General features: G+C 40.7%; 1 protein-coding gene across 1 annotated transcript in view; it reads right to left on the reverse strand.

Moving 5' to 3' along the window:
- rttn (rotatin) overlaps positions 1-16,324 on the reverse strand; it is a 243,030-nt gene that overhangs the window by 200,759 nt on the left and 25,947 nt on the right. Inside the window, exons 6-7 of the mRNA XM_073051703.1 lie at positions 15,002-15,116; positions 7,563-7,713 (exon numbers count right to left, since the gene is read on the reverse strand). Of these exons, the coding sequence (XP_072907804.1) occupies positions 7,563-7,713; positions 15,002-15,116 (266 nt within the window). The remainder of the gene's footprint in view (positions 1-7,562; positions 7,714-15,001; positions 15,117-16,324) is intronic.

Below are 16,324 nucleotides of genomic sequence, written 5' to 3' on the forward strand. Positions count from 1 at the left end.
TGGCTTTCTCCTTGCCGCTCTCCCATAAAGCTGCGACTGGTGAAGCACCCAAGTAACAGCAGTTATATGCACAGTCTCTCCCATCCAAGCCACTGAAGCTTGTAACTCCTCCAGAGTTGTCATAGGTCTCTTGGTGGCCTCCCTCACTAGTCCTCTTCTTGCATGGTTACTCAGCTTTTGAGGACAGCCTACTCTAGGCAGATTTACAACTGGGCAATATTCTTGCCATTCTTGATGATTGACTTAACAGTACTAAGGGGATATTTAGTGACTTGAAAATTTTCTTGTATCCATCTCCTAAATTGTGTTTTTTCAATAACCTTTTCACAGATAGGCTTGGAGTGTTCTTTTGTCTTCATGGTGTAATTTTGCCAGGATACTGACTCACCAGCAGTTGTACGTTCCAGATACAGGTGAATTTTAGTACAATCAATTGAAACACCTTGACTGCACACAGGTCTCCAAAAACAGATCTCCATTGAAACAACTGTCTGCACCAGTGACGACTTGATGTGTCATATTAAAGGGGGTGAATATTTATGCAATCAATTACTTTGTGTTTTATATTTGTAATTAATTTAGATCTCTTTGTAGAGGTATGTTTTCACTTTGACACAAAAGTCTTTTTCTGTCGATCAGTGTCAAAACAGCCAAATTAAATTCACTGTAATTCAATGTTGTAAATCAATAAAACATTAAAACTTCCAAGGGGGGGGTTGAATACTTTTTATAGGTACTGTATGTGTCCAAGAGTTTTGCACAGTACTACATCCTCCCCTCCTCCCCGTGCTAGTGTTGGGAAAGCCCTGTAGGAGCTCTGGAGCACCATCTGCAACCTTGAAGCTACTCACCCCGTAGGTTTCTTCATTGCTGCTGGTGTTTTCAATCGTGCCAACTTAAAACAGTTCTGACAAAGTTCTACCAGCATGTCAACTTCACAACCAGTGTTCATGGAACCTACAAAGCTGTACCTCGACCCCTGACCTTGGCTACTCAGAACACATATTTTGCTAATTCCCACCTACAGACCACTGGTTAAACGAGTCAAACCAGTTTACATGGACATCTGGACCTTGTCAGGTGGTGCCACCTCAGCAGTGCAAGACTATCTTAAAAGCATAGACTGGAGCATATTTAGGGAGGTGGCTACCTATGATCATCATGTCAACATTGATGAATATGCAGGATCAGTGATTGACTTCATTGAGAACGTTACCATGACTAAAGACTACACTGCCAGAGCAAACCAGAAACCATGGACAACTGCAGAGGTTCATGCATTGCTTAGGGATTGGGACGCTGCTTTCAGACTGGGGATCAGAACAACTCTAAGATCAGCAGGAGCCACAGTCTCCTGTGTCATCAGGAAGGCAAAGTGAGAGTACTCACAGAAAATTGAGAAAACTTTGTGACACCATGTACACGTGGTGCATGTGCCAAATTACGTATATTATAACAGATTACAAATCCACCCTGCATATCGACAACATCTCCCTTCCTGATAGGCTAACTGCCTTCTATACATGATTTGACGTAATGAATGATGTGATATCAAGGAAAGCCCTTGCTGACCAAGGAATAGGCACCCCATCTAGCTGCAGTCGAGGTGAGGTGGATCCTAGCAAAGGTAAGCCCACGCAAAGCTGCAAGGCCAGACAACACAACCGGTCATGTGCTGAGGTATTGTACAGTCATCTAAGGGGTCTTAGCAGACATCTTTAAAATCTCTTTGCAACAGTCTACTGTGCCTGCAGGCTTCAGAGTAGCCACCATATCCTGGTGCTCAAGACAGTAATGGTAACTGGCCTAAATGATTACTGCCCAGTGGCACTGAACTCAACAATCATGAAGTGCTTTGAGCGGCTGGTAATGGATTGTATAAAATGCCATTTCCAGTTACATTGTACCTTTACCAGTTCATCCACCACTCAAACTGGATCATTGATGATGCTACAGACTTGGCCCTCCTGTGCCACCATGAAACAGATGCCTCAAACACCAGGATGCTGTTCATCAGCTTCAGCTTGGCATTTAACATGATCATTCCTCTCTACTGCCCATTAAGCCGCTGGCATTTGATGCAGCAATGAAGGTCCTCCATCTCTGGTGGTGCCCTGGGGCTTCCTTCTTCGTGTCAGTAGCTCGGTTTTCACTACTGTCAGTCATAAAAGTCTCAGCTGGAGACTCAGGAATACCGTCGCAATCATATGTAGGATTCATCATTGCTGCTTCTGTAACAATATTGTTTTACCAGTCAGGGTTGTCAGCCTGGAGCTGAGCCCCCGAACCTGGAAGATCGGTGGACCATTCTTACTCTGTCCTCTATCCTTTGACCTGTTTGGCATGAATGACCCTACCAAGGGCACAGCTCTCCAGATCACTGAGGTACTTAAGCCTCCAAACCACAACAAGGTTGTGATCCTCTTGGAGGGATCATCCATCAGAGACTGGATAAATTGCCTTTGTTGGGACTCAACGCCCCTCTTTGTAGAAAGACAGAAAGACCCAGTCAGTCAGCTCGAACTCCATCACACTAAGAACTGGTGCCCATCAGGACTGTGTGCTCAGCTCGCTGCAGTTCACCCTCCTCACTCACAACTGTACTGCCAGATCCAACTCAAACAACATCATCGAGTTCGCTGATGATACTACAGTGACTGGCTTCGACAGCAACAATGAGTCGGCATATAGACAAGAGATGGACAGGCTTGTCAAATGGTGTGAGAAAAACCTGAATCTCAACGTGGACAAAATAAAAGACACTATTGTGGACTTCAGGAAGGTGCATGTTGATCACTCTCCATTGCACTTCAACAGCTCTGCCGTGGAGAATGTGAGCAGCATGAAATTCTTTGGTGTGCACATAACAGAAGATCTAACCTGAACCCACATCACCTCCACATTAGTCTAGAAGGCACAGCAGTGTCTACATTTTCTGAGGAGATTGAGGCATGCAAGGCTCCCCACCCACATCCTAACAACCGTCCACAGGAGCACCACTGGAAGTGTTCTGTCTGGCTGCATCATTGAGTGGCATGGAAGCTGCAAGATATCGCACCACAAAACCCTAGAGGGTAGTAAAAACTGCCAAGAAAATCATCAGGATTTCCCTCCCATTTGTGATATTTACCAAGAGTGTAAAATATAAAGGGCCCGAAGATGCTGAAGATCCCTACCACCCATACCACAAACTCTTTGACTTGCTATACTGTCAGGAAGGAGCATCAGTACTAGTACTGCCAGACTGGGTAGCAGCTTGATCCCTCAGGCTGTGAGACTAACAAATACCTTGCCACTACCATCACTAGGACAGCTAGCTGTTTACCTGTGCTGCTCACTCTATGCATTTTGAATTATATTTTATTAACTTATTTGTGGTAATTTCTTTTTGTGTGCTGTATATTTTGTGAGTGCACCATGATCCAGAGGAAAGTTGTTTCATTTGACTGTATATATGTACAACCAGATGACAATACACTTGAACTTGATCTTGTGAACACAACAAACTCTTCAGCTGGCTAAATCCACACCCCTATCCTAAACATTCTCAAGCCTTTCTCCCACCTCGGTCAATCATGTAGAATGTCTCCATATTTCAATCAGGTGTAGTGAAGCCTCAGCACACCAGAGGCCTACCTGCTTTTGATAAGAGACAGAGCTGCAGACAGTTCAAAGGCTGGGTTCAGTTTTTAATTGTTTCTGAACCTAATAAAATTGTAAATAATCTTTTAAAATGTAAAAATTTATAATACTGGCATCTTTGTTAATTTGTAAATATCTGTGTTTGAAAAGCCAGCAACATTGGCATGGAATGAATGACATCCAGGTAACTGCAAAGCGTTCACAAACTTGCGCGTGTCATGAAGTGTGCTGTTTTGCCCCAGCACATACACCTTATTGTCATCTACAGTTTTTTTTAAAACTGTCTATTGTAATGTACATCATGATACGTGCCAGTCATTTATTCCTGACTGTGATTCCTCAACAGGACTGGAAAGAAAAGGGGAAAAAGCCAGAGTGAGGTGGTGGTGGAAGAGGGAAAGGTGTGATGGGTGATTCTCTTTCTCGATAATTCGCCTGGTCCATTTCCAACAGCTCCATTCCCTTTTTCAATATCACTGTCTCTATCTCTGGAGACAGCTTATCCACCGATGTCTATTACAAACCCATGAAGGCTCACAGCTACCTGGACTATGCCTCATCCCACCCTGCTCCCATTCCCTTCTCTCAATTCCTCGTCTTTGCTGCATCTGCTCTCTGGGTGAGGCTTTTCATTCTGGAACGAAGGAGATGTCCTCATTTTTCAAAGAAAGAGGCTTCCCTTCCTCCACAATCAACACTGCCCTCAACCTCATCTCTTCCATTTCAGGCACGTCTGCTCTTACCCCATCCTCCTGCCACTGTACCAGGGATAGGGTTCCTCTTGCCCTTACCTACCACCCCACCAGCTTCCTCATCCAGCACATAATTCTTCGAAACTTTCACCATCTCCAACAGGATCCCACCACCAAGCACATCTTTCCCTCCCGCTCCCACCCCCTCACTTTTTGCTTCCCGCAGGGATCACTCCCTACGCGACTCCCTTGTCCATTTGTCCCTCCCTGTTGATCTCCCTCCTGGCACTTATCCTTGTGAGCAGAACAAGTGCTACATCTGTCCCTACACCTCTTCCCTCACTACCATTCAGGACCCTAAATGGTCCTTCCAGATGAGGCGACACTTCACCTGCGAGTCTGTTGGGGGTTATTTACTGTGTTCGGTGCTCCCGGTGTGGCTTCCTGTATAACTGTACACCTTATATTCTGTTTGGGTAGCCTCCAACCTGATGACATGAACATCAATTTCTCAAACTTCCTGTAACACCCCCCCCCCCCCACAATTTTCCATTCCCTTTTCCCTCTCTTATCTTATCTCTTCGCCTACCCACCACCTCCCTCTGGTGCTCCTCCCCCATTTCTCTCTCTTCCATGGACTTCTGTCTCTTTCACCAATCAACTTCCCAGCTCTTTACTTCATCCCTCCCCCTCCAGGTTTCACCTAGCACTTGGTGTTTCTCTCTTCCCTCCCCCCACCTTTTAATTCTACTCCTCAGCATTTTTTCTCCAGTCCTGCCAAAGGGTTTTGGCTCAGAACATCAACTGTACTCTTTTTCCCCCATAGATGCTGCCCGGCCTGCTGAGTTCCTCCGGCGTTTTGTGTGTGTTGCTCGGACTTCCAGCATCTGCAGATTTTCTCTTGTTTGTGAGGTGATAGGTGAAACCAGGTGCAAGGCAAGATGGGTGGGTGAGAGGTGATGAAGAAGTAAAAAGCTGGAAGATGAAAGGTGGAAGAGGTAAAGGGCAGAAAGAGGAAGAATTTGGTATGACTGAAGACCATGGAAGAAGGGGAAGTAGAAGGGACACCAGGGGGCAATGTCACATCCTCCCCCTTCCTGTCCAGTCCTGATGAAACGTCCGCTATTCCTCTCCATAGATGCTGCCATGCCTGCTGAGTTCCTCCAGCATTTTGTGTGTGTTACTTTGGATTTCCAGCATCTATAAAATTTCTTGTGTTTGGTATTATTTCAGTTAAGTTTTATTGGATTACTGGTCTCCAGTGCTTCAGCTGTCTTTGTTGAGATAAGAATATAAAAAATTCAATAGAGAGAATAATAACATCATTCTTGGAGATTCTAATTAACCAAAATTACTCCAGACCAAATGAGAACAGAGCAAAGAACCATATTCTGTGTTGAATAATTCTGTAACGTCTATTACTAGAATAAATGAAGAAAAGGGGTTTTAAACAATGAACATTTCCAAAAAGAAATTACTTCATGGGCTTACAACGCAGATGTTGTATTGATGAACAATGAGATAGGTCAAACAGACAATCAGGAAAACTGAAATTTAGCAGTGAGTGCGGGGAAAAATTACTCATACAGAAATGGTTGTCTCACTGCAGTTAATGACTTAAGAGTCACTGTCAAACATTACAATTAGATTATTCTGGCATTTAGTGAGAGACAATACCGCCTACATGGAGAGCAGAAACACACTATAGAAGGACCATTGCGCATTTTCTGCTTCACGCTGTGATGTGATGTAACTCTGAATGCCTACACTAATTAACTTTGAATGGGGTGAGTCAGTGAGGTAGAGAGCATTAATGAACTTTAAATATATACTTCTTTCATCACGTCAGTCACAGACCTCCTGTACTTTATAAAGTGGCCACTGAGTGTACTTTCGTGGCCTTCTGCTGTTATAGCCCAAACACTTCAATGTTCGACATGTTATATGTCCAGAGATACTCTCTGCACATAACAGTTGTAATGTGTGGTTATTTGAATTACTGTCATTTTCCTGTTGGCTTGAACTCATTTGGCAATTCTCCTCTGACCTCTCTCATTATAAGGTGTTTTCACCCACAGAACTGTCGTTCACTGGATGTTTTTTGTTTCTTACACCATTCTTTGTGAACTCCAGAGACTGTTGTCTGTGAAAATCCCAGGAAATCAGCAGTTTCTGAGATACACGAACTACCCTTCACCAGCAATCATTCCATGGACAGTCACTTAGATCAAACTTCTACCCCCATTCTAATGTTTAGTCTGAACAACAACTGAATCGCTTGATCATGTCTACATGCTTTTATGTATTGAGTTGCTGCCACATGATTGGCTGATTAGATATTTGCATTAACAAGCAGGTGTACAGATGTACCAAATTAAGTGGCCAGGGGTGTGAATTCCAATGCCAACATTTTTCAGCATTTGAATCACAGGCAGACCAAATATGATTCTAATTTTAAAGCCATTAAGTAAAAGATTACAGTGGTAGTTTTGACAAACTTTCTCCAACAAAATCCAGCTTCAAGCCAGTCTCTTGGCATTCCCTCACTGAACAACTCTTCTTCCTCCCCCTTTTCTATCGGCCAACTGGCAACAACATCCTTCCCAAAGAGAGCCATTCTCAAAATGAATCTCAATGCTCAGGGAAAAGCATGCAAAAATTTAAGTTAAAACCTTTTGAGGAGTTCTGGACAACACGTAGACTACTCTCCCACTTTTCGCTGGAAACATATTTGGGCTGAGCAGACCATGGGGTCTGGAATCACAATGAGGCACAAGAGGTTTAGATAAAATCGGAGGAACAATTTTTTCACCCAAAGGACAGTTGCAAATCTGGAATACACTGCCTGAGGAAATGGTAAAGGTAGGTACTCCCTCAACATTAAAGAGGCATCCAGATGAGAACTTGAATCGCCAAGGCACAGTAGGCTATGGATAAGTGCTTGTAAATGTGATCAGTATCAATAGATACGCTAAGTTCAATACAGACATAATGGCCAAAGGGCCTGTTTCTATGTCGTGAGACATAATAATTTCCTTATGTTCAAAGGGAAAAACTGTGTATGCTATAAATCTGAAATTAAAATAGAAATGTTGGAAATACGCAGCAAGTCACAAAAGCTCTTTGGCATGAAACATTAACCTTGTCGCTCTCTCCATCCATTTATTTTGCCACACCTGCCCAGTACTTCCATCAGTTTCCGATTTAAAACAAGCTTACTCATCTCACCTTGCTTTACGGAGAAGAAGCTGGGATCCCTGTGGAAGTTCAGTCGACTTTGTAGATAGCTGCAGAGTTGAGTCAGGCAGCCTATAGCAAGTATTGCTAAGTATTGTTTTCCATCGCCTTCAAATGCTAACTTCATCAACAAAAGAAGATTCTGAAATATTAAAAACAGTTAAGATAATTATGATCACATTAAAAATCAAAAATAAACTCGCACAAATATAAGTAAATACAGAGGATTGTAGTTTATTGGGACACACCAGTACATTTTAGCCCAATTAAGCGCTTCCTCAATTAACCAAAGTTTCATGTTAAAAAGATACATAAAAAAGACAAACTACCATTTAACTGAGTAACAAATTATGTATTTAAATGAAATACAGAACAAATTGGAAAAAATGGCTTTTTTATTTCTTTTACATCTATTTTTCACCTTGAATGTGTTTCTGGGACTATCCGAGCCTTCAATTTACAGTTTGGAGATCGTTTGAGTTATCTGGCACTTTGCTGCCTGTGAAAAGATTCCAGGAAGTGAGCGTGTACTTAGACGGACTCGATGTGAAGAAACTTCTAGACGAGGCAGAAGCCAATGTTCGACCCCATTTCGCCAGTTAAAGCACCTGTAATCGCTGATTAAAATGTCGAGGGGGGGGACTTCCGGTAAGATGGCGATTGTTTAGCTGCTCCGAACTTTTGTTCCGTTACTGTCGCTACCTTTGCACTAAATGTCTCCATTTTTTAAACCTTAGTTAGGAATTATTTCCGTATCTCTTACTTGCCTGTGAATATATCTAACTTACAATGTCTAGCAAGAGTTCTAAATCCGGGAGAAAAGAAGCTATGACCCCGTCGGACGAGACTATGGTTGCGCTTGGAAAGCTCCGAGACAAAATCTTAAAGGAATTTAAAACCACTTTCAAACAGTTAGAAGACAAACTGGATCGGATCAATGATAAAGTGGACAAACATGCTGAACACTTATCTCGCATCGATTCGACTTCTGAAGATTTAGAAAGTCGTGTTCGATACTTGGAGACTCTCTGTTCCAGCTTAGAGGAAAAATCTAACAAACTTCTTTCCAAAATGGTGGATCTCGAAAATCGCAGCAGACGCTGTAACATCAGAATTCTGGGATTACCAGAGGCGACTGAAAAGGGATCAACCGTGATGTTTTTCACCGAGTTTCTCTGTGAGTTATTCGGGAAAGATTTGCTTCCGAAGCTGTCCGAGCTCGAACGGGCACACACAGTTTACGTTCCCCCCGGAATTCTGGGCTCCCGCCCGCGACCAGTAATCTTGTGTTTCCATCAATACCAGGTAAAACACAGTCTGACCGTAGAGGCGTGTCGCAGGGGGTCGCTTCCTTTCAAGGATACAACCATTCGCTTTGTGGAAGATTTTGCACCCCAGACCTTAAAGATGCGCGCTGAGTTTAAAGGTGCAATGAAAGTGCTTTTTGATCATGGTTTCAAACATTCCCTTCGTAACCCTGCTGATCTATGAATCAAGCTTAATACCGGGAAATATAAGTGGTTCAAATCAGCGAAGGAAGCTGAAGCGTTTGTGGCAAGTCTTCCGGCTATCCAGTCATCTTCGGAATCTGATCGGACCTCATAAAATGGCGGATAAGTACTCCTCGTAGTAAAATTACTTTCTCTGGACTCGGAATTCACTTGAATCACTCAGACATTATTCATTGAAACTTTAAGGGCTGTTGACAATCTCTCCCAGGATTTGGTGTGTGTGTAATCTATTTTTATTCTTGTATAACTTTACCTACAGAGTTCTGCAACTAATTCTAACTTGTTTTGGAGGTTCGAAGTCTTTAGTGAAGGCCTCCCTGTTTGTCGGTTCACAGTTCAACTGCTGATTTATTTTTCCTTTGTTTTAAATATTTATTTATTTTATCTTTTTCTTTTCTTCACCGCTTTTTTCTAATCTCTGAATTTTTTTCTCCCTTCTCTGTAAATGGTTGATAAACACTCGTCTTGAATTTATAACTTTCCCCTTCCTCTTCTTTTTTTTCTTTTTCCTTCTTACCTTTTTTTCCCTTTCTCTTACTTTATTCTTCTATAATGTTTCACGGGTAGGTTAGTTTTGGTTTTCTTCCGATTTTCTCTGTATTAAGTTGTATATTTCTGCAGAAGGTGTTCTAATCTGTAGTTATGTTTTCTAGTGCATAAATTAGTTATTATTTGCTATAATATTTATACCGAAATGTTGTTAATGACACAGATCTGGAAGTTGTATTTGGGTTAATTTTTTTGTTAGAGCTAGCTACTTGTTTTGGTAGCCGTCTAGTTTTGGGTTGTGCGGGTGGGGTGGATTTTCCAGTTCCAACATCTCTTTATTGCTTAGGACATGTTTATATTTTGACCTTACGAATCTATGTTTACATCTCTGCTCCCAGACTGCTATTGTACTGCTTGACTTTTTATATGCCTGCTGCCTTTTATGCATTAGTAATTGATAATGGTTAGTGCACTTAAATTCGTGAGCTGGAATGTAAAGGGACTGAACCACCCTGTTAAAAGGAAGAAGGTATTCTCACATATCAAACAACTCAAAGCTGACATTGCTTTCCTTCAAGAAACTCATATTTGTTGTTTTGATAACTCCCGGCTTCTGTCAAAGTGGGCGGGTCAGCATTTTCATTCATCCTTTGCCGCTAAAGCTAGGGGAGTTTCCATTCTTATTAATTCAAATATTCCTTTTGAACTCCATAATAAAATATCTGATACAAATGGCCATTTTATTATTGTTTCTGGTAAACTATATAACACTAAAGTTGCACTAGCAAACCTGTATGCCCCCAACTTTGATGATGTTAACTTTTTTGAACGTTTTTTTTCCTCACTACCAGACTTAAACTCATACTCTCTTATATTGGGTGGTGATTTTAACTGTTGGTTGGATCCTAAACTGGACCGATCGTCCTCTGTTACCAGATCACCTACTAAATCTGCCTTAGCTATTCAATTGGTTCTTAATTCGGATCTAAAGTTCCATAAGGTCTGGGGACCTTTTATCGAGTACTTTCATAACCTTCCTCTTGACTAGGGTTTTTTTTTCTTTTCGGTCCCTTGCTTTCAGCTCCCTTTTTTTTTCTGGTAGTAGGCATTATTATCCCCTGTTGCTAAGTGTATTCACAGTCTGGGAGTTTGACTGTCCGGACTTATACTCTTTATACTGTGTGGTGGTTGGTCTGGAGTTGTTGTTTTTTTCTTGTGTTGTGGGGCTTGGGGAGGACACTAAGCTTACTTGTCTTTAATTTAGGTGCTTTTTTTGTTAAATTCTCTTCCTTTGTAGCATATTGTTATTGTATGCTTAATCTTGCACTGTATTAATGCTCCTCATTGGGATTTGGGGTTTTTAATTTTGTAAAATGTTTTGAAAAACTAATAAAAAATTTTTTTTAAAAAATGTCGAGGAAGACATCAAGGCAGGTGCGGAAAGCGAATGAGAGTGCAGCACCAACTGCCTGCTTTTGATCACTGCTGGAGAACAGATCTGAGCGGCCTATCGCTGTGTGGGTCACTGCGGCAAGCAGGTAGGCCTCTCTGCCTTGTGTGGTGTCCCTCCCTTTCAGTAAACGTCAATGATATCGCAGGATGGTATCGCCGTTCTGCTTTTATGGATTGGACTATTGCATTTACGGACTGTGGACATTTTTCATTCTTGGGGCTTTTAATATTCTGTATTTTTGATCATCTGTTCCTTTTACATTTTGTTGTGCAAGGTGAGGGTGCTTGGGGATTGATGTTCTGTTGTGTTCTGTTAGTGTTTTTGTGCAGAAGGGTTGTTTTTTGTGGGGTTTTGAGAGTTTATGATTGGGATGCCGTTTGGGGGGAGAGTGGGTTTGATGTTTCTCTATGAACAACTTTCATGGAGGATGCAATCGCCAAAAGCATTTTATGAATGTAGTCCATTATCTGCATTAGGTATCTGCACTAATTTTGTTCATTTATAGTCGATCAAAAGAACACAGCAATGTGTTGGTTGTTCATCATATCCAATGATGATGGGGAAACGTGTGGGAGTGTTTTTTAAAGTGGAAAAGCTGTTGTACTGGGACAGTTCCACTCTCTCAACCTCAGAATTCCAGGTCCAATGGCATCACAAACTGGGGTCTTCCTTGGTTGCTATGACTTCTTCCTTGCCTTATCATATCCTTCATTCTTAATGAAGCATTGCAGAACTGCCATTAGATCTCACTGTTGAACTCATCCACCAGATTTACCGATGACTTCAAAGGCATGTGCCTATTTCACTAGCTATGAGGCCCGCCGACTTCCAACACTTGGTTTAGCCCAGCTGTCAAAGTGGTGTACCAGGGTGTGGCTTGGAGCCACACCTGAGAGCTGAATGTCAGGTAGAGACCAAAGTGAGTGAGCTACCCTCCTTGAACACCTCACAAAGTGTACACTGGATGAATTCCTCCATTGATAACTGTTAGGAACTAATACACACACTTTAATAGTATTGGCATTGCTCTAATTTGTTCTGTGTTTCATTTAAAAATATATAATTTGTCACTCAGTTAAATGGTAGTTTCTCCTTTTTAGACCTTTATAACTATTTCTATGAAACTTCTGTGAATGGCGACAGCCGCTTAATTGGGCCAAAATGTATTGGTCCTGATGTGTCCCAATTAACCAGAATCCACTATACAGTTTTATTCTCCACCTGAGCCAACATATTCAACTAGAGTGACAATAAGGATACCACAACTGCCTCGTACTCACACAAGGAAAGACTCAAATGAGAATAATCAAAATGCTATCTAGCAGCCTTGAAGTAATGTAAAAAAGTAACTAAACTGCTTTATTGATTACAAAAATAAGTACTCTGTGGGTAAGCAAAGATTAACTAAAAGTTTAAAAAATATGACAAACTTGCTGTCAAGTAACTGAATTAGTGAATTTAGCATTGTACTGCTTCACGAAGACACAAAGAATAAAAGTTGGTCAAATTTGCTTCTGAAACACAAGACACAAAGCCTTAGGATTTTACGTAACATGAGATTGTCACAAAATATTTTAGTTTGGAAAAGTGGCTACCCTGATGTTCACTAGAGGCAAGACTTCCCCTGATAGGAAGTAATTATGCACACAATAATAGAAAGAGTAACAAATCTACCAAAAACAAAAAGGAATAGAATTGCTAAGAAAAGGAAGCTAGTCTAAAAATGGAATACATTATTTGAAAAGTAATGTTAAGGAGTTATATAGTGAAGATAAGAGATATAATTTAGATATTAGCTCCACATTCTATTTCAAGAGGTTTCTAACAGTTTTATAATGTAACTTGGCATGTAAAGGAATGAGGAGCATAAAATGAGGAAGAATCAAACACAAATTGATATTCAGTCCTAAGAATGCCAGTGCACTGCACAATCTTCTGCAGAATCGGAGCTTTAATCAATATAAGTATTTCAGTCTAAGACAGTATCTTACTGAACAATACAGTACTCTCCAAATGCAGACTTGGAAAAAATCAGTTGGAATATGTTACTTAATATGAATAGATAACTCTATGACCAGCAGTTTGTCTGATCTGATTTATTGAAAGCAAGCTTACCTGGATTGTATGTGTATAATATAACATTATTATAACTGAGTAATTGGATTTTAAACTCTCTTCTCACTCAGATAACTTCTATTACAATTTTAAATGAATGGGGCATGTTCATTTTAATTCATTTCATTCTGAATCATCATTAGAGCTGGCAAATATTCATGACCCAGGTTTAAGTGTATCTAAAATCGTTGATCTTTGTTTGGGTCACTGCCCCATCCCAGCCTTACCAGAATCTGACATTAATTTCTGTGACTCTTAATTTAATCATATTTTCTCAATTAATGGCACTTTCTAAGCAAAGTTCTTCATAAAAATTGTTACTTAAAAGGTTTTCATAAGTACAGCATCTTGATGAATGGATGATTCATATTATTAATGTTGTGTATTTGCCATCTCTTAAGCTTAGGGAATTGTGGGCACACTATGTTTGTTTGTTTATTGAGACACAACACGGTATAGGCCCTTCCACCCTTCAAGCCATACCACTCAGCAATCTCCCATTCAATCCAAGCCTAATCAAGGGACCATTTACAATGAACAATTAACCTACCAACCGGTACGTCTTTGGTGCCAGAAGCACAGCAATACCTACAGGCTGCCCCAGCACAATCCTGTGCTGGTCGTTGACACAAAATTATATCACTGTGCATGTGATGAATAAAGCTAATCTTTTAATATTTATCTTTAATCTTCAACATACCTCTCCACTTTTTAACCACTCCTCTGGAATGGCAAAGAAGTGGAAATGGGAACAGTTCATGATGCCGATAAAATTTGCAATTCATTCAAAATTAAAGCAGCATTTCAGCTGGAAATCTGATGAAAAGCCATTGACCTGAAACTATCACTTCTCCATGATTCTAGTCTGCTGCAATTTTCCTTTTTTTGTTACTATTATTAATAGATTTTCTTTGCCTCAATAAATTGAATACCATACCAAAAAGCCAATTTATTCCATAGAGTCACAGAGCACAACATCACAAAAAGAGGCCATCAGACCCATCTAGTCCATGCTGAACTATTATTCTGCCTAGTCCCATCAATCACACCTGATACGTATGAGAAGTTAAAGAATTTATCTGAAGGAAGATGATAAGATGGTTTTTCTAAACTCCCCAACAGCAGTCATGATGGGAAATGGCATACTAACCCATGCAAAAACAGGACTCAAATTCCCAGTTTGAATAGTCAAAGTCGATGTTAATGCCATCAGGTTGCAGGCTACCCAAACGGAATACAAGGTGTTGTTCCTCCAACCTAAGTGTGGCCTTATCCCGACAATGGAGGAGGCCATGGATGGACATATTGAAATGGGAATAGGAAGTGGAATTAAAATGGGTGGCCACTGAGAGATCCCATTTGTTCCAGCAGATGGAGTGTAGATGCTTGCTGAAGCAGTCTTGCAATCTACATCACGTCTCACTAACAGACAAGAGACCACATCAGGAGCACCGAACACACTATATGACCTCAACAGACTCACAGGTGAAGTATTGCCTCACCTGGAAGGACTGTTTGGAGCCCTGAATGGTAGTGAGGGAGGAGGTGTAGGAGCAGATGTAGCACTTGTTCCACTTGTAAAGATAAATGCCAGGAGGAATGAATGGACAAGGGACTCACATAAGGATCAATTCCTGCAGAAAGCAGAAAGTGGGAGAAGGGAGGAGGGGACCATTCTCAATTGTCAACTTAATGAGTTGACAACATAATTACAGTAGAACACAAATTATCCTTTCAAACATGTTCCATAGACATGGCCTTCTTTCACAGTCAACTCGTAAATTCTGAAAGTGGTAAGATGTTATTCTACCATGTGCTTAAAGGATATTCAACTTAATGAAAATGAATTTTGTCTTTTGCACCTGAACAATCTTTGGCCGCTGAAGGAAGATCTCAGCTGGAAAATCCTGCATGATGACATCTTGTAAAAGCTCACAGGTATTGCGAACTAAAGAATGATTAGTACTGGTTAAGGAGCTGTTCAACAAAAGAAATACAGGTTAGGTATGTTCAATTTTTTCCACATTACATATTCAAGAATATATTTTGCAGTGCCTCCAACACTGTCAAAAATGCCTGACATCCTTCCTGCAATCTTTAGACCTCCTGCCGTCAGGCAGAAGGTTCAGCAGAATAAGAAACAGAACTTTCAGGCTGGATAACAGCTTCTTGCCCCAAGCTGTTAGACTTCTTAACATCATGCAGCTTCCCAGCAGACATGCACATCCTGTCTGAATGCACTGCAGCCACAACGCCCACCCCCTCATCCACACACACCCCAGCTCACAGACACACTCTATTCCTGCACTGGTCACCTTTCATCTTTTATTGTTGTTGTTTCATATATTTATACTACTGCTTGTATCATAATAATAGTGCAGATAACATTATGCGACCTTACATAAGCACGTACCTTGCACTTTATGGCAACCTGTCAATCTTCAGGCCATGTCACTCAGGAACTTCTGCTAATATTATCTGGTGATTGTATGTTTTGGATCATTACTGTATGTGCTGTGTCTGACTATATATACTGTGTTTTGTAACTCAGCTCCAGAGAAATAATGTTTCGCCTAGGAAAAATGTGTGTGGTTGAATGAGAATAAACTTGAACTTGAAGATTTGAATGGGTGCTGCTAGAAAATGAAACAATGAGACAGCCATGTTTTGTGAAGCTCAGATCCTTGTAGAAATCTGTTTCTTTGGGTTAGTAGAAAGCCAAATAAATTGGCAATGGTAATGAGTTACGTGCATTACCATTTATACATGTGGCCCCAAAATGAGAATCTTGCATATTTTAATAAGCATATAAAGTATTACCCCTCAGTCAGGTTTTCTTTGGTATAGAAAATGTCTATATATTTTTGTTTTAATTCTTTTTGCTAATTCTTTACTCCATTGTTGGTTTTAACGACCCCTACCAACAATTCATAGTTATTAAGAAGAAATTGCCACACAATTTACTCCTAAATTTGGTCACAGTATTCTGCATCAGTTTGAGTTCATCAGGAATTGGTAATCTAATAAAAATAGAAAATGCTGGAAACACTCAGTAGATGCGATAACCTAACAATGAATTTAAGTCAAAATGTGCACGCTTATGGACCTTTTAGCTTCTAGAAGATATTTTCAAAAATGTGGAAAATTGGATTTCCATTATATCACAATGCTGAATTATTTACCGA

Source organism: Hemitrygon akajei, chromosome 1 (assembly GCF_048418815.1).
Source record: "Hemitrygon akajei chromosome 1, sHemAka1.3, whole genome shotgun sequence".
Lineage (NCBI taxonomy): Eukaryota > Metazoa > Chordata > Chondrichthyes > Myliobatiformes > Dasyatidae > Hemitrygon > Hemitrygon akajei.